Here is a 25,972-nt window from a genome sequence, read left to right on the forward strand (position 1 = left end):
CACACACACACACACACACACACACACACACACATCACATCTTTGAAATGTACATTTCACTTTACGATTATTCACTTGTGTCTGCAGCATAAACCCCCCAAAATATATTAAAGTTTGGATCTTTAACCTAAATGCAAACAAGTTTAAAGTGAGTGAATAAATCTGCTGGTTCTATTGAAGAAATTCGCATTTTTGCCCAACATAAAAGTAGCTGGTGCTCAATCTAAATAATTTTGCAGTCTACTATGTTAGTCACTGTTTTTATGCATTTAATATTAGGGCATAAGTGGATGCAAGTGGAGAAAAAGTACAGGAGCAGAGGCAAAAAGCCTTCAAGGCTAAGTTTCTTGGTGTTGGAGTTAATAACTGCAGTGAGTTGAAGTAGACCACTGGAGGAAAAAAAAAGAAACGACTTTAAGGAAACACCAGGCAGGAGACACACATGACTAATCTTTAAGTGTAGAGTAATCCCAAAGCCGAAAGTATTCATCAACTCAATCTCTATTTTCTAACTCTTTCCTCTCCCTCCCTGCCCACTAAGTTTAATTTAAAAGGAGGGAAAAAGTCCCTTTCCACAAAGTCTCAATACATATTTTTTTAATTTCTTCCCTCTGAAGTCTCTTAATGGCTTCTTCACTGGACCCTGATGAAAACAATGACTTTTAACCTTCCTCCTGCTCCTTCCCTCCCACCATCCGTCTCTCCGCTCCCTCCATCACAGTCGACTTATTTCACTTTCTAAATGATTTCTTACTCTTTCAATCTCTTTTCAGCCGTTCAGGCCGAGGCTCGGGCTCACAGACGGTGCTACACATTGTGACAGGTGAAATGAAAGCCAAGAGGAATCTCATCTTCTTATAAGCGCTCCGAGGCATTCAGTCAGTCAAAAAAAAAATGTAGTTTTCTACCTTCTTTCTCAGGCGCTGACAGATGGAAGGAGAAAAAAAATGAGGCTTTATGTGGAAACTATTTAGAGTTTTCTTTTATCCACAGCTCATCAATGCTGCTCTTCTAGTTTATATTTACATCCTCGCCACTTTTCCTGTTACGGAAGGAGGTAAAGAATGCATTGCAATGTCTGCCGTGACCGGACGTGTGATTAGCTAATAATGCAGCTTACGCTTTGGTGAAAATGTATTTGCTCCTTTAGATCTTTGTTCTGGTTTCCTTTGTTGCCACACTTTAGAACATCAAACAAAGCATAATGGTGGACATAGATAACCTGACAGAACACAGTACAGAAGTTTTCAATAATTTAATTCATTAAAGTGAAAAAAAGAAACTATTCATACCAACCAGAGTCTATATTTTATATAGTTTAGGGAAAAAATTATGAACCAGTGAGACAAAAGTAGAACATTTTCAAAGTGGTCAGTCCACAAAAATCTGGCCTAAAACTAAAATAGTATATCAATCATCAAACAAAAGTGGTGGTGGTATGATGGTCTGGGGTTGCTTTGCTACTTCGGGACCTGGACAACTTACCATATTTGACAAAACCATAAATTTTGATGCTCACAAAAAAGCAAGAATCTCTGAAAATACATTTGTGATGGTAAAACGGATGAACACTGAAGCAAACCACCAAGTCCACCTCTGAATCGCACACTTAAAAGTCAATATGATGAAGGTTTCGGAGTGGTGTAGTCAAAGCATAGCCTTAAATCTAATTTAGTTCATCTTAAATAAGCTGTTCATGCTTGAAAACTCTGCCATGCGAGAAAATCTGTAGTGGGCTAAATAAATTTTTTTACGGCTCTGTATTTGTGCAGATCTTATTTTTTATTTTTTTAACCCATCAACAAATCAACAAGGAATTGGATAAGAAAAAAAAAAGTAAGGCAGCAGACAGCAAACATCGCCATCAGGCATCGCTGATTGAAACCTCAAGGTCACAGGCAGACGCACAGAGAGGCAGAGGAGAGGAAAAAACAGAAGAGGTACGGGCAGCAGCACCATTCGGGCTCTCCAGGGTCCAGCTGTGTAGCTCACTTACTGAGCTATTTTGTGCGTGTGAATGTGTGAGCGAGAGCTTTTTAAGGGCTTCTCCCTGTAGGCGGATTCTGCAAAGTCACCCTGTTCTCTGCATCTCGTCAATCTCTTTCTCTATCGCTGCTTGGCGCTCCACACTCCTGTTGTCTGCCTTTTTTTTTTCCTTTTTTTTTTTTGTTCCTAAGTGCAACTCCTCGAACTGTGACATGCCCTTTCTTTCTCTGAGCACCATTACTCCCTCCTCTTTCATACTTCCAATTCCAACTCTTCACCTCAATCAGCATCTGAGTGAATCCCTCCACCTTTACAAACCGTGACCAAACCCCACCACTTTTAACTACTCGGTTCTTCCAGTGCACTATACACAGACATCTTACCGTTTTACAATCTGAGATTCACCTCTGCTGTCCTTTTATCGTCTCTCTTTTCACCAATATTTCCAGAGTCAACTTATTCCACTTAGATTGCTTCCCCACATCTTTATCTTGGCATCAAGTTTTAAACTCTGCCACTTCACCGTGCACTCCTCAGTTCATCTACCAGTCCCCCTTCCTCACCTTGTAACTCTCCGCTTTTGCTGTAGAGTTCTCGTCTTTGTTCCCTCAGGTAGGCACTCATGCTGATTGCGTGGGACGATGACTCAAACCTGCAAATAAAACAAAGGATTTGGAAATAATTAGGAGCATAACTTAAGGTTGTGAGGAATTGCAAAGAATTTCAGGGCTGATATTCATCAATTTGTTGACACAATTCTACTCATTTAAAAGATAAATAGCTATGCCACATTATAAAATGAAACTGGAAATAATATTTATTTGATATCAAAGATATTTTAGCTACTTGGCAGTGTTTTGTTTTTCTTATGCATTTTGATGCTAAGTATCATGTTGTAACAATGTGCCTTCTTAACCACCTTCTTGCTTTAAAAAAGCAAGAGTAATCTCAAAGGACCTCTTGATTTATTAAAGGTCAAAACTAAAACTTAACATCGATATGTTATTTGCACAGATACTTTTGTTTTGTAATAACAACAGCTTTCTAAAATAACGGTAGGCAAAAGGTCAATTTGAAAGTGTTAACCTAATCAGGCTTATTCCCAGCTAACCTACAACCTAAAACGGTCGCACTCCGTTGTCTACAAAAGGTCATGACGACATGACCTTAAAGATTTCTTGATTTAGGCTCAAAACATCTGACCTTAAATCTTTGACCACAATGTTGCATACGAGACCCTGTATGATCTTTCAAGCCAAGAAAGGGATTCTTACTTGAACAGTGACTGTTTGGCACGCTGGGGTCTTTTCTTGGCGAAGAAGGCGGCAAACTCACTGCCGGTGCTGGCATAGGAGAGCTGAGCCGACTGCTCGGTGGAACTACGGCTGTTCTTCACATCCAGATACTCCATCAGCAGAACCTTAAATGCACAGAGTGTGTTCTGTTAAAGGTAAAATAAAGGCAGGAAAACATTTCCTGTTTCGCTTGTGTTACGTTTGAGGGAAACAGGAACTTGTCCTTCTGCAGTGTGACATAAACTCTTGTGCTTCTGACAAAAATTAAAGAAAGAAAGAAAGTAATTTGGATGGCCACAAAACTTTTGACAAATTTTTGGATAAGCTCAACAAATCAGTTTTTCAGCCTTTTAAGTATGTCAAGTATTTCAACAACTTTTAGCCTTTGGCATATATTTCTGTATTCTTGCAGGGGGGGTGATGCAGAGATGCAACCTAACTGATGCTGTTGGTTTAATGGAAAATCATATTTCATGGCAAAAAAAAAACCTTAAGAAAAATAGTAATCCACTGACATATCATGTCTCAATCCTATTACATACCCTAAAAAAAGATCTCAACCCCAAGATAGAAAGAATCTGCAGACATGACAGGAACAGTCATTTTTTTCCCATTTCAGTTCCCTGATCTGTCTGCGTGATCAATGCTAAAATCCATCAGTGTCTGATTATGCTTCATAAAAATCTTATCAACTTCTAACAATAGTCTGAAATAAGCACATCGAAACTCTGTCCAGACCCCCCAAAAAAGTCCACTTCCTCTATCATTCTATCTGCAAATTCCCTCCGTTTCTTTCATTTGCTCTCATTTTTCAAAGTCTCTTTAAGCTTCAACTATCATTTCTCACATTTCTATTTTTTCCCCTCCAAGTTTCTTGCTCCGTCTTCCCGTGGTTCGTATCTGCCTCTCTCTCGCCCACCCCTCATTCCTCTCTCTGCGAATGCATATGTTCCAAAATAGCCTCCCATATCTAATAGCTTCATAATTTATCAGGGCCATTTAGCCTGTGTGTGTCTAATTCTGAAAGCGCAGTGTGGGTCAGCCCAGAATGGGACAGGAGTAATGGCTGAGCAGATGGAGATCCATCCCGGCCATAATGATGTAATTAACGCTGTGCAGAGCATTCCCTGTCATGCATGGGGAAGCCTTCCATGCTAGGGTTGATATCTGATCCAACACAAAGTAGCAACCATAAAAAGTGAACTATGTAATGCAAGCAGTTTTCTTTCAGAGCTTCCAATAAGCTGATAAAAAAAATAAATAAATAAAAAAAAAGGTCTTTTAAGGGAGGGTTAAAACTATCAAGTCAACTCTAAAAACTTTTAAGGGATCTCGTATCAAGTTAAATCAGTCCGGACTCTTTGCAAGTGTTTACAAATTTAATAACGCGTGTTAATCCACAATCTTTTACCAATTAATCACTCCCCAACACAGTTCCCCAATCACAACAGCTGAGCTTGTCGCCATATCACGCTTGCCGACCCAAAACTTGCAGCAGCGTGGTGACCACTTGCCACTGGCCCTGTGCTGCAGCTAATCCCATCAGTGTATTAATTACTAATGATGAGCTGACGGAGTGAAACCCCCCCCCCCTCCCTTACTTGCTTGCAAGCTAACACCCAAGCAGACTTAATGAAATGCCATTGCTGGGCTGATGAAGGGGCTCCGACCCCTCTTAAATTGCATTAGCCCAGAGTCAGAGTGAACTTTGCAGGCAATTAACTGGACCGTTAGGACACAGGGAGTGATGGGAGGCAGATGATAAAAATGATGGAGGGAATTAGAGACAGAGAGATAATGATGGGAAAATAATTGTTTTATGGAAAAATTGTTTTAACCAAAACTCACTCTAGAGATCACGTGCGTAAAAATGAACCAACTCCTTTGAGACTCTTTGTAATTTCTCTTTAATAATCAAATCCTGCCACAGTTATATTCTTTAGGACCAAAATAAACTCTTCAATTACGAATTGATCTGGTTACAAAGTTCCAGCTACATGATGCGTCTAAGCCGGGAGTGTCAAACTCCAGTCCTCGAGGGCCGGTGTCCTGCAACTTTTAGAAGTGCCTCTGCTGCACCACACCTGAATAGAATAATTAGGTCATTAGCAAGGCTCTGGAGAACTGAGGAGGTAATTAAGHCATTTGATWYAGGTGTTTTRTACCTGTGGCACATCTAWAAACTGCAGGACAGCGGCCCTTCAGGACTGGAGTTTGACACCCCTGGTCTAAGCCTAAAAGAAAAATATAGGCTTAACACATTTTATATGCTGTGTGAGGAATTAAAAACATGCTGTCTTGATGTTATTTGTGTTTGAGCTTGATTGTTGTCACATACTGAAGACAATCAGTATCTGTTTGGGTCCGCCTCGTCTTCATTTTGCTTTCTCATCAATTTATGGGAAACAAAATTTTTTCAATGTCAGTTTTGTCCCATATTTTTCCACATTTGTTGATGACACTATTATCTGTGTACAATGGTAAAATACACAATTGCAGAAATATTCTTCCACCCTTCTCCTGACTGATGCCTTGCACACTAAACAGAAACAATAAACGTGGATACAGTTTCTGTCACTAATTCTAACATTCACATTTTAAAGATTCCAAAGCTAATATTATAAAAGAAAAAAAGTAAAAATTAGGAGGTACAGAACTTAAACTGATTGAACACAATGGTGAACCTGGATAGAAATGCTATTATAATCTAAAGCTGAGGGTTGAATGAGAATGCATAAAAAAAAGATAAGAAATTCAGAAACAGTGCAAACAAAAGATAAAGACAAGATTAGCAACATGATTGTGGTTACCAAAACAAAGAGTTGCTTCAGTGACTGCAAGAACATAATACAAAGACACAGCTACACACACATACACACACACAAGTAAACAAATTCAATTGTCCACATTGATAATTAGTAATTGGTCCCAGAGCCCAGTTCCAAATGGGTGCCTGTTCTAATTTAGTTAAACCCCTGGAGCTTTGATAAGGTCTTACGCAAGCAGCACAAACACCGAAGACCTTGAAATGAGGATTCACAAACATTACACAACTGTTGTCTTTGAACTCTCTTCTTCTCTTTACACCCCGAATTTAACACGCTTTCTACATTTCTGTCCTGTTAAAACAGCCAACGGTGAGAATCGGTGAAAACAAAAAGCATATTGCATCACATCTGCAATGCTTCTAATTTAGCCGCATCCTGATAAGTATCCTCGCTTCTATTAATTAGATCTGATGACTTTCATTAAAAGGTCAGAGAGAGTTGATTAATAAAACAGCAGAGGAAGAAACAAACCAGCTAAATTCACTAAAAATTAAAAGTCACGAAGCAACAAATAAGAAAAAAAACAAAAAACAAAAACAAGCATGTAATCATGTAGAACATGTGCAAATTTATCCCGGCAAATTAGACGGCTAAGAGCAAGGGCTCAAAAGTGCATGTTTGAGTGCGTGCGTGTATGCGTGTGTTTGTGTGAGACGGGCCACAAATAAAAATAACACATCTCTCTGCAGGGCTTCCTTCACAATCATTTCCACCAAAACTATTCAATCAAACTCGTTGTGCAAACGAATTGCTTGGGTCGCGTCCCAAGCTCAAATCAGTCCGCTGCCTGAGTGCAAAGTTAAATTAAAATGGAGAGAAGCTTAATGGAAGTCTGCCGCTGTAAATCATTAGCAGCACCCCCCCACCACCCCCATCTATCCGTTCACCGCTAAAATGCCCCGATGCTTTCATTCACGAAGCAAGCGCGTACTCACCTTTTATTAGGCCCCAACAGCCAAAGAATTAGAGCAATTAGGAGAACATTGCTCAAAGCTTTGCAGGTGAGCACTTGACAGAGGGTAAACCCAGCAGTCGGTTGGCTGAAATTGAAGGCGGATATATCATTTTGTTTTCACATATTTCCTGCTCCCATCCATCTCTGTGCTCAAGAAGTCTTAAAAGTAGCCGAGAACAATTTCCACTTTGTTCCTTTCTCAAGGCTTAACAGAAATGGTCTGTTTTCTCGCTAAGTCCCTTGGCAAGCGTCTTGTCACTAAACATATTGACTGATATCCCCGGCTGCTAGCTTGAAGTTTAAAGCTGCAAGTGTCCTTGGCCGTCAAAGAGAGGCTCTGTCTACATCCTGTATTGATTGTGCTCCAGAAACTTCAATAACCTTCACGAGTTGTGACGGAGCTCCAGCAGCAAACGCTCTCTCAGCACCGGACTCCTGCTAAAGCAGCAGGGGCTCCCACCTGGAGTCGGCTGCAGGCAGTCGATCTTCTGAAGGCTACCTTGTTGACCGGAGGGAACGGAGAGGAAGATGTGGAAGCCGAAAACTTCTGTCCTTGGTACAACCCCGACAAGTTCTGTGGCCACACGTGATTATTGTTTAAAACAAAGTAGACAAATTGATTTTTGTTGCACTAAGTGTTATGTTACTAAGATTATTAGTGGCAGAGTTTTCTTCAAACAATATCTCTGCACTACTGTCAAAGTTTTACGTAGAGGTACAGATGTCCACATACGTCCCGAACAAAGCTTGTTTTAATCACCAACAACCTTCTGGATGGATATTTGAACACTCTTCTCAGTATTTGTTAAATTTCAAAAAAAAAATCGTTGACTATTCCTTACATTTTGAACTGGCTCTTAACCAGGGATAAAATAAATAATAATACTCATGGGGAGGTAGGGGCCACTGAAGTTCAAGAAATAGAAAATTGGTTAGGATAACAACCAGTAACCATAAAGGCAGGAAGAACTGAAAACTGCTGGAACCACTGGTGTTACTGTCGACAGCGAGGCAGCTTCATAGACTCAACCTTAGCAGTATTTCACTTTCGGCGGTAATGACGCATTGCACCAAATTATAAAAATTGTAAGATCATCTCTAGATGTTTGGACCAACACTGGTTTTGAAATGGTTGCTGAGAAGAAAGAATCCTTAGAACAGCACCATGGTATACTTCACTGCACTCCAACAACATATAAACATGATAATGCTCTGGAGGACAGGATGAACATGACATTTTGATTAAAATGTCGGCCCAGAACATGGTAGCAATGTCTGTACTTCATATCCAATTAATAGAGGCTTATTGTCTTCTTGATTCTCTCTGCCACTTCAATTTGCTTTATTTTCTTGTCTGTTGAGGAGGCAAAAAGTAAGAAAAAAAAATCTCAAAGCCTCTTGCATATGTTGACACAAACATGACACAGCCTTTTGTGTTGAGTAATCTGTGTCGACAAAGGGATTAATTTATGAAGCGGATTTAGATTAAACCAAAGGCTCTCCTCTCTTCCACACGGCGCGTAATCAGAGGAGCATTACCAGACATACGAGAGAAAACACAACTGAGCATCTACTGGAAATTTAGAAAGGCAATTGCAATAAAACAATATTCACAGAAACCATCAAAAAGGCATCCATTTTAGCACTTGTGTCAGTAAATGTTAATAAACATTTCAAGGTCTAATCTGAACTTGAAATTACAAGAATCGCCTCTTTCAGAAGCCAGATCCTCGTGATCCGTCCGTATTTTTGGATGCAGTTTCAAAAGTCCCTCTGCGTGCATAAGAAGCACCTCATTAAAAGTGAGATTTGCACTCTGGTCACATCCCAGGAGCAGACAATGGACGTGGCATGCAGGCAAATAGCCACAAATCCTTGCAGCGTCCGCAAATGGCAACCTAATTAACAAACTTCCAGGCATCAGACCAAACTGTAGACAAGGTGAAAGGGTGATGGACAGGAGCAGCCACAGACACCTTACTCTAGATAAAGATTGGGCCATCTTAATTATGAATCCATGTTGAGGTTTGTGAACTGTGATCTTTATATAAGCCAATGGCCAATTATCTGATAGCTTGCAACTTCTAATGTAACTGAAGAAATGCAGATGTTTCTTTGCAAATAATTTCACTTGAATATCATCTTATTAGAAGTGCAACGCCAGCTTAGCAAGTAAACAATACGCCTGAAAAGAAGAAAAAGAAGGGTGTGCGAGCAGGCTTTTGCAGGTAGTGTGGTGCTGCATGCTTAGAGATGTAAATTCACTGATCCTGCAGATAATCAATAGGCATACTCACAAATTCAACAGAGAGCGATTTGAAAAATTGCGCAGTGGCTTTAAAGTACACCTTCCTACATCAATACCACTGATTACCCCGCAGTTTTTTATGCTTCGGATCAATACTTCCACACTTAAACGACACAACCCGCAGGAGTATCTTGGGCCTTTCTGAGCAAGGATTAGAACTGCTACATGAATCCTGACTTTCAAAAGCTTGTTTACCCGACTTCACTCTCTAAACCTACCGGGCCACAGTCGCACACTGATGAAAGTCGCTTCTCTGCCAAGGCCTTGTAGCTGTGTGCACCCTATGTTTCTGTCAGCTCCTGCAATCGTCTGCTAGTATGTCATGTGTAAAGGTCAACCTGGTTTCTGCACCTCTCCATGTGAAGGGGGGGGGGAGAGAAAATAAAACCTGTCAAAGGTTTCTGTGGATGTCAAATACAAGAAATGCAATGAGAAGCAAGAGTCATGCGGGGATATAAATCATTTTTTTTAGTAAATGGGGGCTTGGTACGGGTAGTCAGTGAGTAAATAGATCCAGAGTGTGTTTTCTGTGAGAATTAAAAAAAGAGCACAGCACTATTTATACTTGACACCTTTGAATATGTCATTCTGTGACTAAATTGAATTTTGATAACTATTTTTCATCTCTTCTGACCTCTTATTGTGTTATTGCACTTTTGTTCAAATCTTTGTATTTAAAGCAAAAAAAAATCTACATTTAAAGATGTCAAAATTCCCTATTTTTCTAGATTTAATATAGAAATAGATGGATGGAAGGACAAATGAACGGGCAGATGGACAAGCAGATAAACAGATGAATGGCAGAGAGAAGCAACAGTAAATGGACACAAATACATAAAGAGAAAAAGCGGAAGGCTGAATGGAAGAAAACTTAAAACCTACTTTTTCCAAAAAATATCCAACACAACAGAAACACTACCTCCAGAGAGAACCAATATGAGGAAACTCTAAATATCGCAAGGAAAGTCAGGCCTGTGCTGGTCTTAAGGTTTGAGATATCAGCTGGATCAGTATCCAATAAAACCTACCAGAGGCGGTGTGGGTGCTGCAGGAATTTAATTTCTCTCATTGCTGACATGTGACACTGTAAAACAAAGAGCTAAATGAAGGGGGCGAAGGGAGAAAGAAGGGGGAAAAAAAGGCAGATAATAAGATTAAGGAGGAAATTACAAGGACCAAGAGGGAAATGCAGAAGGTATTGGGAAATAGAGATTGCGATACAGAGGCAGCAGGAATTATGCTGAGGAAGCAAAGAGCAAAGGGAATGCAGAGTGAGAGAAAAGAAAGAAAAACAAATGGAGATGTGGGTCCTTCTTATTGATATTATCAGTCAGAAAATAATAACACAAGTGACTGAGTAAGAAAACCTCATTTCACATAATGAGTATTCTAATCAAGAGATTCTATTATCTCACATGAGAGAGCCAAGAGAGATTGGAGCCACCGGCAATTGTGTGCTGGCTGTGGTCAAATACTGAGGAATGGCTTCCTGCCATCTAAAACTGTACTCATACAGCAGAGCAATTACACTGCATGCCTATGCAACGCTACAACCCTCAAAATACACACACAAATACCCCGAAACACTCTTCATTTTGTGTGTTTATGCATGCCAGCTGGAAAAAGCTCAACCTATTGGAGGCACAGTCTCATTGTGGGAGTTAGACATGAAAGGGCTTTCAATTTCACTCGGCAGAAAGCATTCCATCGTTTTATTTATTTTTGCTTTTACGTGATCGATAGAAAGAAACACTGGGCTATCAATTACCATGGCAGCAGCCAACAAGTCCAAGTCCTCCACAATAGAAAAGCTCATTTTCGCCTGAATCTCACTCACCGAACGTACATAAAACCCGAGGCATTTTCTACGCTCTGTGCCGATATGATGCATATGTGAATGAATACATAAAATAGTACTTAACTACATTTTTTCTAGTACATTTGTTGAAAACTGCCAGATAATTGCTGCAAATGACAATTTAAAGACTGTCCGTGAAGAAGCTCCACATGAAGCGCCATATTTTGAGATATTAACACACAAAAGGAACAAACACACGCATACACACACACACCAATCAGTCTGAGAGCAACAACTGTCGCCGATTTTCCCACTGAGAGTCACCACAGGGTCATTTCAACAGCTGTTCGTCTCCCTCAACCAATCAAACAGGAGCAGGGGGATCAACAACCAAGCATAAATACATGCCAATTAAAGAGCCTAAAATTAATCCAAGCAATCAAGAACTTCTTTATTTTCCCAACCACGTGAAAAATAAGCAGTTCCTCTTTAGGTTTCAAGGTTTTATGAGAGAACTCATTTTTTTAAATTAACCAATTCTTACCTATTTCGTGCAAAGGTAAAGAAAGAAAAACATGATATGACTATTAGTCCAAGAACTAAGCCAAAAAGCAGAAGCAGTGGGTGAAAAAGTAATTACACCTCCACAGCAGCCATAGAAAATAGGGGGCTAAGCAGAAGCCAGGTGTTGCCAATCTAATTCACTCGATTAACTAATCATTAGCAGGTGTGGGCTCATATTTAAAAATTATGTATCGACTATGTTGGAAAGCTGTTGGTTGGGATCATTCAGGTGTGTGGTGCGTCAATGTAGAGCAAGACATTAGCAATAATATCTGGTGAGCAGCTTTATACAAAACTGTGAAGGGTTAAGGAGGCGATTTAAACTTACTGGGGTTTATCGTTCTACAAACCAAGTAGGAAAAACTATTAAAAAGACGAAACTTATTTTTGGCAAGTCATGCTGAGTATTACTCATAAAAACTTTAAAAAATAAAATAATAAAATGGCAAGGGTGCTGCAGCATCTCCCACATCCTTTAGACAAAAGACATCAAACTGGAGATTGAATGAAAACCCATAAGAATTTACATTTACAGGTTGCCGGTAGCTTTGCAGGCAGGACTGGAAAAAAGAAAAGGAATGACAATTTTTGGCCTACATGTAAAATGCTGAGTAAAAAAAACATCAACATGAATGCACCATTGTAATGGTGAAGCATGGTGGTGGCAGCACCATGCTGTGGCAATGTGACAAAATATATCTTTGCGCAAATATAAAAGCCCAAAATTTCTCTACATTCAATAGGGGCTACTTTGTAAGTGGCCTTTTAGCCTTTATAAAATTATACCAACACTGCATAAATATGTAATGCACTGAATGGTGGTGCTACTATCACTTTATATTTACCTAATTTTCAAGTTCATGACAGACAATGACTAAAATGTAATATTTAATTTATGCTGTAGCATCAAATAGATTTTAATTAAATTTCATTTTATGTCGCTTTTAGACAAGGAGAATGCCATGGCAACTGGAGGTAACGGGTATAACTTCAATCCTATAGGCAACTACTGTGATGAAATAGTTCCATATTTAATATAATATTAATGCCAGTACAAATCACTGTAAACTATATCCAACCTTTGAACACTTTAATTTGAACCGGCACATATAACTATATTTGTTCCGTGTTTTTTCTTTGACTGTGGCAGAAAACTAACCTGCAGCACTGCCTGGATCTTGGCAGACACATCAGCCTGCTCGTAGAGCTTGATCTTCTCCTCATGGGTCACACCTGGAGCGTGTGCAGCAATCTGCTGCATGTGGGCCAGCACCACACTGTGAGCCTGGGCAACTGCCTTGAACTTGTCAAACAGAAGCTCCAGCAGTTCCAACAGCAGCCTGCAGAGGGAGCCAGAGAGAGAGAAGAACAAAAGGATGAGCGGGGCAACGTGAAGAGAAGCAGGCAACAAGGGATGGAGAGCACTTTATGATAGGGATGGAGACAAAATGACATTATAGTAAACAACAGTACATAGACATGCTCCACAAACTGTTTTTCTCTTACGAGTTTAGAAATTAAAACACAGGTTACATAAACCGAGATGAAGTGTTTCACGGTTTAGTTTTAATTACCAACTGTCTTGAGCAGAGACTTCAGCATTTTTCCCCCGCGTTAATAACGCAGCACCTGGATGCCCCTAGAAGGATCCAAATGAAAAGCCACTCTCATTAGCTCTAAATGGCTCTGCTTGAAGTAGAGAGAGCACATCCAAAACCAAACTGACCTTCTACTACATCTGAGTGCCCTACTTAGCACTGAAAGCTCACAGTTGCTTCATCTGCCCTAATGCTTTCATACAGACTCTGCTGCACCTCCTTCTGGCACAAGGACGGAGCTTTTGAAGTAAAGAGGGAACAGAGGTTATATTAGATGAGACGGATGATGACGAGTATCTACTTTATTGTAAAGGGGCTGGGGGATTATAGTTGATAACGAAATAATGACACAGTCTATGCCACATTTTTTGTTGGATTTTTTTTATCATTTTAATTAATTTTTTCTCTACCTGGCAGAATGGATATCAAATGTTTGGTACTAAATTTCTGTCAGCGTATTAATTACAACAATAAAAACGGAATAAATCGAGTGTGTCTTCAATGAGAATTTAATGCAATTATATAACGCTAGGTCTCCCACAACAGCCCTTTATTGCTCCCTTTTTAGTTAGTTACAAAGTAGCTGCTGGAATGTCTCATGGGATTTTAGCTCTTGTATCCTGGCACCTTTCAGCAAAGTAATCCATTGGGATGTGCAGGTCTTGTAAACTACAGCTAGCAAAGTTATTTCTTTACACTTTCCTTGCCATTTGGCTATAGCTCAGAGCGTGCTTTGTCCCCGCTTAAGTCTTACATCGTGCTGCTATCTGCTGGACCGTCTCACGGACATTTTCTCATAAATTAAACCTCGGATGCCGCCTTCTGAAGTAGTTCTCCGCATTACAAGAACTTTGTTGCCTTCCTTCAGGCCACCTTTTTCTGAGGAGGAGGAGGAGGATACTAAAATGCATCAATAATGCAAAAACAAAGACCGGCATCATTATTCAGAAGTACAGCCGAGGAGAAAAAAGAAGGTGCTGGGGCTTAGGAGATAACAGTGTAAACTGATCCCTGAGATGGTAAATTTATGCCCAAAGCCTTACAAAACATAGTGGAAACCAACTTATTTCTATGCCATACATGCCTTTACATAGAGCCTTGCAAAAGTATGTAATATATATGTAAAGTTTTGTTAAAAGATTCTTACTTTGATTTAGGTCTGACCTTATATGAAGCCACACCAGTATCAATGCTTAGGGTTGTTGTTGTTGTGCTAAAAGTTGAACCTTCACCCCAGTCTCAATGTTTTGCCTCCTCTCACAGGTTTCCTTCCAGGACTACCCAGTAAACAGCTCCATGCTTACGTATTTGCTTCAACTCCAGCCGCTTCCATGCTGAAGAAAATAATCAACACAGTGAGATGCTGAAACCACCATGTTTTCCCCTGAGGATTTTGTATTCCTGGTGACTTTCGGTATTAGTTTTCCACAACACATACCGTTTGGCACATTGGCCAAAAAAGTTTTGATTCAACCTGACAGGGAAAAAAAAACAAAAAGCATTCTTTCACATGTGACAGCTGCATTTTTAGGCTTTCGACAATGATTTTCTTCTTGACACTACATTTTTCAATTGTAAAAAGGCTAGACTAAGCTGTGAAATGCACAACTAATGGTCGTCACGTTTACTAGTCATTACATATTAGTTTAGTGGAAGAAGTAATATACATGGTTTTATTTTCTACTTAAGAGGAAATTAATAAAAGCTGGTGACGATAAACTTTTAAAACATTGCAAAACTTTCAAAGCATCAAGGACGATGAGTATTTTTCCAAGACACAATTAATAGGAAGTATTTGCAAAAAAGCATAGATCAACTTTTAAAAAGTGAAATATTTTCTGACTACGCACATGAGAAGATATACAGTAAATGCATAACTTATGATTTTGACCTTGAAACCTTTTTCTGATACGTTACCATGCCTTCCACATTCGGCTCACTCACTCACTCACTCACTCACTCACTCATCTATAGACAGAGAGCGAAGTGTAGACAACCGAGTCTTCCTCATTATCTCCCAGTGGAGGCCATCCTAATCCATATCGTCTGTTCCTTGAGACCTCTCGTCTCATTTCCTCTCAGGATCGAAGCTGACACCAGTCGCTCATGAACAGCCGAGAGAAACAGCACAGAGTCTCTGACTAACTGGCCAGCAGCAGGAAAGTGCGTGACTCATTTTGGAAGAACAACAGCGGCATAAAAATTAGATTATCATTAGACTGAGCGTCAGTCAAAGATCATTAAATTACTGTAAATAGGGTTCCGACGTGCTGAGTGAATGCTTGTGAAATATTAAGTGTGCCGGGTCATGACGCCGTCGAGCAAACACGGATATTATTCACAGAAAGATTTCCAGACTTCTCTGCTGAACAGGTGGAGAAGAAGGAAAATGACAACTAAACCATCTCCTGTGCAATGTGCTTGTCCAGATTTAAAATTGCTCTGACTTTCATTTTGTGATCATTCATTGGACCCTCATATAATGGAAATATTCAGGTACGTTCCAGTCAGACAAAATGGGTCTCCATCTTCTTTCCTGCATCAGCCATTTCTTTATACAACTCGCCCTGTAAAGGGTTTCGTCTGAAATGTTTCCCCAAAAGAAAAAATAAAGCAAACACTATCACAATGAAGACTTCAAAATACAAAAATACCCACACCCTTCAAACCTTTTTGATGCGTTGTGTCACATTACAAGAAGAAACTTTCAGGCTTCAAAACAAAACAGTGAATGGGAGGCCTTTTTTTTGCAACATAAATCTAAAAACTATGGGTTTTATTTCTTTTTTTGTCACTTTTGGGGTTCCTTTTCTAGTCACTTCTTTGCTTGGTGTTCAGTCTTTATTTCTGAGTTGATCTTTTGTGCACCATTTTGTTTCCCCGGCTCCTGTGAACTCAGTTGGTGTCATTTCCCAGCCTAATCTCCTCTGTTTCACCAGTCTTCCTCCAAAGCTGCAGCCTGTTGAGAATCAACTACCTGTTTCTTGTTCACTAATCGCTGCCCCGTTGAGATTGGAGAGAAGGTTCAAAACTGACGTTTCAGTCGGCGGATGTGCAAAAACCACATACTCCAAAAACCGTGATTGCAGTGAAACGTCGGCAAAATACATTGCACAGAAATTCAAAGATAAACTTCTCATGAAACCAATTTTCATTACTATCATAATCTACATTGCATTGTTTTATATTTTAAAATACATACATTCGAGGCAGTAATATTAAACTATGAATACTCTTGTAAGGCATTGCATTCTAGTGTTGCATCCTGGGAAATTACCGTCTTTGTGACAAGACACTTCCTATAATATTTGTGATATAAAGACAGGTGTTTGCTTCCTGAGACGTTGAATGAGAAGAACCAAAAGGAAGTTACACACTGCTGTTTAAGCTAGGAGGAGTTTAAGTGTTGCCTGCTGATCTGCAGTGCTATAAAATATAGTGTGCAATATTCAAGACCATTGTTCCCGACAAGTGCTACATCAGGTGGAGTTTCCATAGCAACAAGCATCGACTTTAAATTGAAGTGAACATAGAGAAAACTGGCAGTATATGCATCCAAATACAAACACACAGCAAACTCCAAAGTGCTAAGTGCTCACAGATGTACACATGAAAGCAAATTCAGGAACAATCTGTGGGGCGTCGGACCTAAAACGAGCTACACGGCGGTCTATTACAGCGAGGTCAGTTGAGATTCGACCGGCAGCAGGAGAAACAAAGCAAACGGGGCTGGAGAGAACATCCCTGACAGAAAACAAGACGTTCCTCTTAAATGGTTTGGGATCAGTGGGCTGAGACCTGTGCTTCTTATTACTGCATGCCGTGTACATATGGCTGCAGCGGCTAACGTGACCGCTTTTAAAATGCGGCGGTCCTATAAGGCAGGTGTACAACTGCTGGTTTGTGTGTATGGGTGTGTTTAACCATGACATGTCTTTGTTTAAAGCAGCGCGGTGTTTGTTTTCATGGTCCGAGGCCGGCTGTGTCTCCAGCATTTGGTTTCGCTCTGTTTCACACCTGGTTGACTGTCTGACTATGAGAGCTGTGGGACTGAATGCAAAAAAATGTTTGCGTCTGCCTTTGCAGCCTGCTGTAAATATATCTAAAAGACCCATGGCAGTCAGAATATTGATATTGATGCGATAATCAACTCCAGTGTTTAACTAAGAACCTGCAGGGAGAAAGACAACCCTCGACTCCTCCAATCAATGGACGGAGTCGCCGTCTTTTTATTTAATAACACTGGGTAAGGGATCCTAATGGGAATACTATGGTTTCAGAAGAATAAGCAAACAGGCAGCTTAATAAAAGTCTTATACAGACACAATCCTGCTGGGGATACAAGTGGCAGCTTTATTAAGATATTTTTTCAGGGATAATACCAACGCTGTTTAATAATGGATTTTTCAAATCCAAATTTGTATTCTCATGAAGAAAATATTGATACTGTTTTAACAAATCTGCTTGTATCTTCTTTTTTTTTTAACCTTTCATTTATCAACTGAACCTTCTTATTTTTAAGCATGGCGCCCTTTGACTTTTACCGTACCTCGGCTGGCTCTCCTGCGCCAGGTTTTCTCCTCTCTGGTAAGCGTGATCCGCTATCTGAGTGGTGGATCTCTTGACGATCTGTTTCAGCTCGGGCTCCAGTCGCTCCATTATGGCTTTAGTGGTATCAGGAAGTTTCTTCAGTTTTGCAAGGGCCTGCAGAAGATGACCAAGACTTCCGTTAAAGCAAAATTGAGTCAGAACTAAGTACTATCAAAGTATGTTGAAATTATGCATGGTTTCCAAAATGTTTCACAAAAACATAAAAAGTTATGACGTAAACTTGTATTCTGTTCCTTTTATTCATATGCCCCTAAGCAACTTCCCATTGCAAGCTACCTACTCAAAAAATAGAAAATGTGTTAGAGCTGGGAAATGGCAAATGTGACTAGCTTTATCCTTGAAATTGTCTTCTACTCACTGTAAATAAAGACCACTGCTGTCACAAAATCTAGAGAAAAACAATCTACACACCGGTTGACTTTCTATATAGGGGACATCTAATGGCATTTGCTTCCACTGCACTTCATTCAGGAGTATCAAAGTAAAGCACTCTAAGTGCTAACTAGATTCCCACTAAATTAGATTCAAATTTGAGGTTGCACTATTATTAAATGAAGAACTATAAATATGTTTGTACTTGTATTTTGCAATTTTTACTGCAGACTTAGGATATATCTTAATTGAATCCCGATTTTATGTATTTTTTTTAAATGTCCATATACCTTGATGAGTATTCCCATGAACTCAGCGCTGTTTTCCTCTGGATCCACTTCAGAAAGGTCCGCTTGACTCAGATCACGAATGTCCTGCTGCAGCTCGCGCACTAAAATTAAAAAATGGGCACAATTACAATTACCGTTGATGCATTTCCACCAGTATATTCTTCTTGTTTTGTAACAGATCAAACACAAACATATTATTTTCTGTCTTTAAATCCTCCAGCTCCACCTTTTAAGCACACACACACACACCTGAACCTGTCCCCCAAACACCACCCCCACTCTCTCAACAGCCGAGTTAGCCACATTAGCAGCTAAATTGAGAATGGCAGTATCGAGTGATGCTCTAATTTCCATTAGATGGGGCCTCCCAATTCCCCATCAAAGCCTGTTAGGAGAGTTAATGTTTATAGCAAGTTAATGGACTTTGGGTGTATTTCCTCTTTTCACCCATTCCAACTGCAGCTTGTGTAATAATTATGACAATTACTATCTACAAATGAGGTGCTCTAATGCTATTAGACAAAATGGAAAGCCAGGCCTCTGATGGAAGCCAGTTGCTATGTCGTGACCGCGGTTGTTAACATGGCGGTATATAGGCACTTACCACCTGGTGGCGGCTAATTGTCAAGAGTTCAGCTGGTGTAATATGAGGGGAAAAATTGTGGTTGAGCTTTTACTTTTTAGCCAACGGTGTGAGAGAAGTGAGCAGATATTTATCAAGCATTAGAAGCAATTCATACATTTGTGCTCATTTGAGGGCATGACATGGGAGTGCATACAAATGAGAGGAGAGGACAGCATGGGAGGTGGAATGAAAGACGGAAAAGCAAGAAGCTTTAAGAGAAACACAGAAAGAGAAAACCGCACGAATTTATACATATATATTTATATGTAAAACAATATAAATGCATGGGAATGCTTAATCCTGCACAGAAACCTGCTCGGTATCCACTGAGCTAAAACCGATGAGTCGTTAACTTCGAATGCCAAGAGTGGGTGGTGGGAAAAAAGAAGAAGAAGAAAAAAAAAAGTACAAGCCTTAATATAAAAAAAAAAACCTCAGAAACACCCAGGGAATGCCAAGTTATTGCTGGATTAACTTTTTTCATTATCTTCTTGTTTGTGTTCTTCCTTGCTCTGCCTGGAAGAAATGTGGTGCTGACTCTACGCCCCTACCACTGAGAGAGACCTCATACATTTCTGAACACAGTGAGGGTTCTGTATTCTCAGCTTCTACCAGTTTGAGCTTAATAGATGGCGCTTCCCTGCTGTGAACGCAGAGACACTGGGTGACTAATGGTACACGTGGGGTGGGGGGGGAGATGCAGACGGGTGATGATTATATTGTTAGAAAAGAGATGTATATTATGATGATAGCTGAAGATGTTATGACATGTGCTGCAAGGGGAATGTGGGTGTTTGCCTGTGTGCAAACTTTGTGCGCCTATTTCCTGACATCCAAGAAGGTTTTTGTCCTATTCGTTTTTCACAACCTTGTTAATGACATGCAAATGAATCATAGCTAGGGAGATGTTAGTATCCTTTTAAGTGGAACAAAAAAAACAATGAAAATCCATCTCCAAGCTCAGGACTGGTTTTCGAATTATGTTGTTATGTCTTCATAGTTTTTTTCCCTGATGTGAATGGATTAAACATAGACATGTTTGATTTGTAGCTTCACCTCAAATACTCTGTTAACATTTTTATCCTTCTCATTTATTATATCAGTCTAGCACACTCTAAAATGTGTATATATGTATATGTATATGTATATATACCACTGCTGGATCCAGGTGTGCTGAACTGTGAAGAGTCCAGAAGCTTGCGTGGAGTTGACAAGCCGCTCACTTCCAAAACAGGCATCGGAGATATATCTTTAGTCAAGGACCTGAGAGGAGACAAAAACAGAAAAGTGAATCATTTATTAAATATTTTGCTCTTCGTTACGCATTTTAATCTGTGAATGCAACTACATAAAAGACTTGTAAAAAGTTCAAAGTCAGTTGAGATCACACTGACGTCTTTAACCAACTCAGTTTTCTCAAACTATTCTCCATTTATGTATTTTTGCAATAATTTCTGCCAGTAGCTTTTGTCTGTTTTTCATTCCCTAAAATGTACTCCTGACTCAGCCTGTGTTTAGTAATATCTCTGTCCAATGGAGTCATTCACTCCATTAACACTGCCAATAACGTTTGGTATTCTCTGTTTGTCTTTCCTGTAAAAACTAAACCAGGTCAAGTGCTGGTGCCGTTTTCTTTTCTTTACAGTGTCGCTGATTCGCTCTCTTGACCCCCCCAACCAGACACAGCAGATGACCGTTCATATCAGGCTCGCTTCTGCTGGCATTTTCTTCCTGCTAAACATGACGGCTTCCTTTTCAGTCACAACATGCCTTCTATGAATGAGGAATTGCTGCAATGTGAACAGCTAGATATAATAACACTGACCTCTTTAGACTGATAACCTTGTACTAACTGGCATTATATCACCAACTGTATCGTCTGATTTAGGACTGACTTTAATTTAATTTGAATACTGACTGGATCTGTTGTCCTTTACATAGTCTTTACATGACATTTGTTGTAAAAAAAAAAAAAAAAAAAAGAAAAACTCAACGGAACCTGAACTTGTGTAAATAAAAACAATCTCCAGTTTGAAGAAAACACCTTGCATCTCTGTTTGGTAAGGATGGTGCTGCTTTCCAATGAGCCATTTATCAACCCCGAGGTGGGAAGCAAATCCAGGTCCGTTAAGTTAGGCGGCATAAACACCGTGTGCCTGTTAAGTGAGTGGGCTGCATGGAGGCTGGTGTGTTGTTAGAGGCAACCCAATACAGAAGGGCCAGAACCTGTCACTAGCTGACCCTTATTAATAAATCATTGTGCTTCACCAACCCACAGCCACTGTAATTACAGCACCCCCACGGATACACACATGTAAAAGTGCAAACAGCACTTTAAATGAATGCTTTCCATGGAAAACGAAAGCAACAAATGTGTGTTCAAAGCCTGCGGGGGCACATTATTGCTAATAGGTTAGACGGCGGCATAACGAAAGTTAGAAACTGGCCGTCAGGTCACAGTTAACCTCATAGTGGCAGTCATTTAGACGATTACTGTCAGAGACACCAGGACGATGACTTCTCTTGCTGTCGGTATCAAGGAAAACATGTGAAAATAACATGTGCATGGTATGTTTCTTAAATAAACAAAGATCAACACCAACTCTGCCAGAAATTACATGTTTTATAATTATATTTAAGTAGAAAAAAACTGGTGTTTGCTCCCAGGATCAAACAAACCTTATGCTTGTCATCTGACTCCTTTGTTGCTGTTGCAGCACAGTACCGACATGTATAAAAGGTTTAACTGTTTATGACAGTAATGTTTTTGGTTCAGTCAGAAAGTAATTGGAAACTTTTAGTCAGTTGCCATGACACACTGAATGGCAAAACTCCCCCCCATATTAATTCTAATCTATTTTTTATATTACTCTGGAAAGCTTCACAGTCGAATAAGTTCAGTGTTTTTAATGCCAATATATTCTGGTATTATGGAGAGGTAATATGACAGAATGAAAATCCTCCATAGTGTTAAACTGCAAATCATTTCAAATTAAGAAATTATTTGTTAAGAGCGACTGAAATCCCCTTTTACCCCGGAAGGCGAGAGGCGTTTTTGTCCTTGTTCTTGTGTCCGAGGCGACTGGTGGACTTGATGTAGAGGTGACGGTGCAGCTCGTCGATGAGCACCAAGTGGATGTTGAGCTTCTTGTTTTTGAGCTCCAGCCGAAGATCTCCGAGCCCCTCAACCTGAAACAAGGGGCCTTCCAGGGACTCCACGGCCGTCACCTGCAAGCAAGTCAAGAGGGTGTTGTTTTTTGCTGTCTGCCATAAACTCTTTGCAACGAATAGAATTACCTCACGTTAAACTTTGCTCTGAGTCTGTTCAGTTTCTTATTAAAAACATCCAAGTCGATTTCTCTTTCACGCCACAAAAATGCAATTATGACATTTCTCAATTTTCATGGCAATGAATCTTTTTCTAACTGTGTGTTAATGAGGAGCTGTGCGCATCAAAAAAAAAAAAAAAAAAAAAAAGATGATACAGCAACAAAAAGTATATCTGCAAGGTCAGGACAGGCCAGGAGGGAACTGTTAGCAGAGAGAGATGTAGGGAAGGGGGGTGGGAGAATATGGTGGGCAGGGGGCATAGGTCAAGTTTGTGCTGATGCAAATGAGACTCAGACTAGCAAGTGGATGTGTTAATGTGCTTCATGATCAGCCTCCTTTAGCAAAATATAATAACTCCCTACGCCAGAAAGACTTTACATGTGATCTCTGTGTGCGTGTACGGTACACACTTCTCAGATGTGTCTCCGTCTAATTATATGTGTGTGATTGTGTGCCAGTAAATGTGTGTGTGTGTGTGTGTGTGTGTGTGTGTGTGTGTGTGTGTGTGTGTGTGTGTGTGTGGGAGAGTGTGTGTGTGTGTGAGTGTGTGTGTGTGTGTGTGTGTGTGTGTGTGTGTGTGTGTGTGTGTGTGTGTGTGTGTGTGTGTGTGTGTGTGTGGAAGACTGGTTAACATCATTAGGGAAGAGGCCTGTCAGCATAATGAGAAATCTGAACCCTCTTGTGAATTTGCAAAGGAGAAAGAGAAGGTTTATCACTGGCTTCTCCACTCCAAGCGGGATTTCACCTGAGCACACCTGGATTTAGCGATACAACAGGAACAAGGGCACGAAAAGAGAAGGTCGGTTTTTATAAACCAAACCCCTGGGAAGTAATGCTGCCATTGCAGAGTACAAAGAGTGCTCAGTTTGAATTTTAATTGAAGAGATAAGCCTGGTTTGAAAAAAAAATTTGAAAAAAAATAAAAATGCATCCACACAATGTTATTGAGACTGAGCCAAAGAGAAGGCTGGGATGTTTGTACCTGGCCATTAAACGCCTGCTACAGTACAAAAAGAAGAGTAAGTGCATGTAAAATTAACAATAACTTGAAAAAGTAGGACTGAATTTGTTAAAACTAATCAGTTTGGAAAAAAAGAAAGAAATTATGTAAGATTTCCAAAGAAGCGTGAAAATTTGGGCAAAAAAAAAAAGTCAGTTGATTAATTTTGAAGCCAATAAGTTTTTGTTTTTTTAACTTATCAAAACATTGATCATCTTTACAACCCTTTTAGAAACTACCTCTGACTCAGTGTTTTTGTTCAAAGCTGCATCTCTTTTCTGATCATTGACAGAGAAATTCCTGTCGTTATCTTTATCTACTCTATGTATTCCCTGTTGAAATTAACCCTGGCTCAGTGAGTTTCTGATTAGCTATTTCTCCAAGACAGATTCAAATTTTTTTAATCATATTGTATGGTGCTATAATTTATCTTAGACTGGATTGTGTTCATGACTTTTTACCCATAAATGGGCTTGACTGAATTGAACTGATTTAATCTGGACCAAATATAACCAAATAAAAATGCCAACAGAGGAGGAAAAGCAGCAGCACTGCCACTAAGAAGCTATTAAAATATAAAAACGAACAAAGTTTTGTTTAAAGTGCTTAAGAGCACTTTCTCGATGGCAGTAAAATGGCGGCCTGCTTCTAAAGTAAAGCACATTTAAAGTTCGCATGACAAAGGTAATGCATCCAACTGACTTTGAACTTTTTACAACCTCCTAAAACGCACTGTACTGACTGAGCGCAGGTTGAATGGTGTTCCATTTCCTTCCACCCACACAAAAGAGGATTTTTCACGGTCTTGTGGTTGCGCCACCGTTTCTCTTTTTTATCCCCCTCCTCCTCCTCCTCCTCCTCAGATAACTCCCATTCTAGCAAACTAATTATTAGCCGGTTCCGGAGGAGAAAGATGTGTGGGAGTGACATTGGACGGGAGAGAGGAAAGAGGAAGGCGACAGACAGATCACAGAGCCCGGTCGTTTAGTTGTCAATGCCAACCTTCACCCACCCTGCTGAGGATACTGCGAAACACATCAAATGTGCTACGGCGCACACGTACGCGCGTGTCCGCGGTGGCCTCACAGCACTTAGATGACGCGGGTTGCACCCGCTGGACCATTCAAGGCTAGAAAACGGTTTCTTTAAAGCGGCGAAAGGAGCAAGGGAATCAATCTCTGGTAGCAGCAGTTTGTAAACACTTGTGTTTATGTGCACGTTGGAGGATGCTGAAAGGCAACCCCCATCAGCACTGCCCCACGTGTCAATAGGCAAAACTAAAGCACACTGAAAACGAGAAAAAGTTCCACTTTCTCCACACTTTACTCACCAACATGTCAGTGGCGTGAAGGTAGTGCTTGCTCGCCATATAGGTCTCGAGGCGCTGAGGAACCTGTTTGATGCTTTCAATTTCATCCAGCAGCTGGAGAACGTGCTTGTGTTCAATGCCTTCTATCCACAGCTTCCTCAGTTCATCTCTCTTACAGTGGAGAAGCATTTTGCAAGACAGTAGGTTCTCCTTCACCTGCACAACAGAAGAAAAAGCATTAGGCAAGAATGTTCTACTGTATGTCAAGTTTTAAAGCTATTTTCAGGGGATTTTGTGCTTTCATGCAAACGTTAAATAACTTGAAAAAGAATTACAGCATCCACAGCCACATTTGGTTTTTATTTAAACAGGGAAGGCCCTCGTTTTGAACGACAAAAACTGTAATTAGAATTTCAGACTCATTTCAGCTGTAAGATTTAAATAACTACAGAAGAAAGATAGATTAATCTCATCAGATAAAAGTTTAGAATGCGCATCGGAGTTCAATTAAAACCAAGTTCTGCTTGGAAACAGCACTTCAACATAAGAATGGCTCAAAGGCAGCAAAATGAAATGAAAATAAACGGTTCTGAATTTTCATCACAGATTCCTTAGTTGTTGCCTTGGAGATAGTGAAATGCCTGAATTAACAGGAAGTTAGTAAAGGATTTGTTATATATTCTCTGATTGACTCTGGCTTGTTTTTGGACATCTGGAGCTGTTCACAGCTGGTGGTAGCAGGCGTTTGGGCTGAATCATATAAAAGCAGAACAGCCCAACAGCTTCACACCTGAATGCTCAGATCTCATCTGAACACAAACACATTAGAACTACTGTAGCAAAAGCACAAATAGATGTTGAAATTTGCATCAGCTGTATATTTGTAGAGTTATTTGGCTTCTCTAAGCCCATGGTGTGCTTCTCAGTGTGCCAGAAGTGTAGCTGAAACAAGGAAATCTGACAATCTAAAGTTACTGTAAACACAAATGCACGGAAGATTTCAACTCACACAAACTCACACTTCAGCAAAACACTCGACGGTTCACTGACAGCTGCTCTACAGATCTTTATTACACTCATTCACTGGTTAAAAAACAAAATGA

General features: G+C 40.0%; 1 protein-coding gene across 2 annotated transcripts in view; it reads right to left on the reverse strand.

Moving 5' to 3' along the window:
- exoc4 (exocyst complex component 4) overlaps positions 1–25,972 on the reverse strand; it is a 112,908-nt gene that overhangs the window by 85,200 nt on the left and 1,736 nt on the right. For both annotated transcript variants that reach the window (XM_008400669.2, XM_008400670.2), the window contains exons 3-10: positions 24,891–25,085; positions 22,265–22,458; positions 20,384–20,493; positions 18,606–18,706; positions 17,882–18,036; positions 12,894–13,074; positions 3,261–3,406; positions 2,550–2,638 (exon numbers count right to left, since the gene is read on the reverse strand). In XM_008400669.2, coding sequence (XP_008398891.1) covers positions 2,550–2,638; positions 3,261–3,406; positions 12,894–13,074; positions 17,882–18,036; positions 18,606–18,706; positions 20,384–20,493; positions 22,265–22,458; positions 24,891–25,085 — 1,171 coding nt within the window. The remainder of the gene's footprint in view (positions 1–2,549; positions 2,639–3,260; positions 3,407–12,893; positions 13,075–17,881; positions 18,037–18,605; positions 18,707–20,383; positions 20,494–22,264; positions 22,459–24,890; positions 25,086–25,972) is intronic.

Source organism: Poecilia reticulata, linkage group LG23, assembly GCF_000633615.1.
Source record: "Poecilia reticulata strain Guanapo linkage group LG23, Guppy_female_1.0+MT, whole genome shotgun sequence".
In the NCBI taxonomy this organism is placed as follows: domain Eukaryota; kingdom Metazoa; phylum Chordata; class Actinopteri; order Cyprinodontiformes; family Poeciliidae; genus Poecilia; species Poecilia reticulata.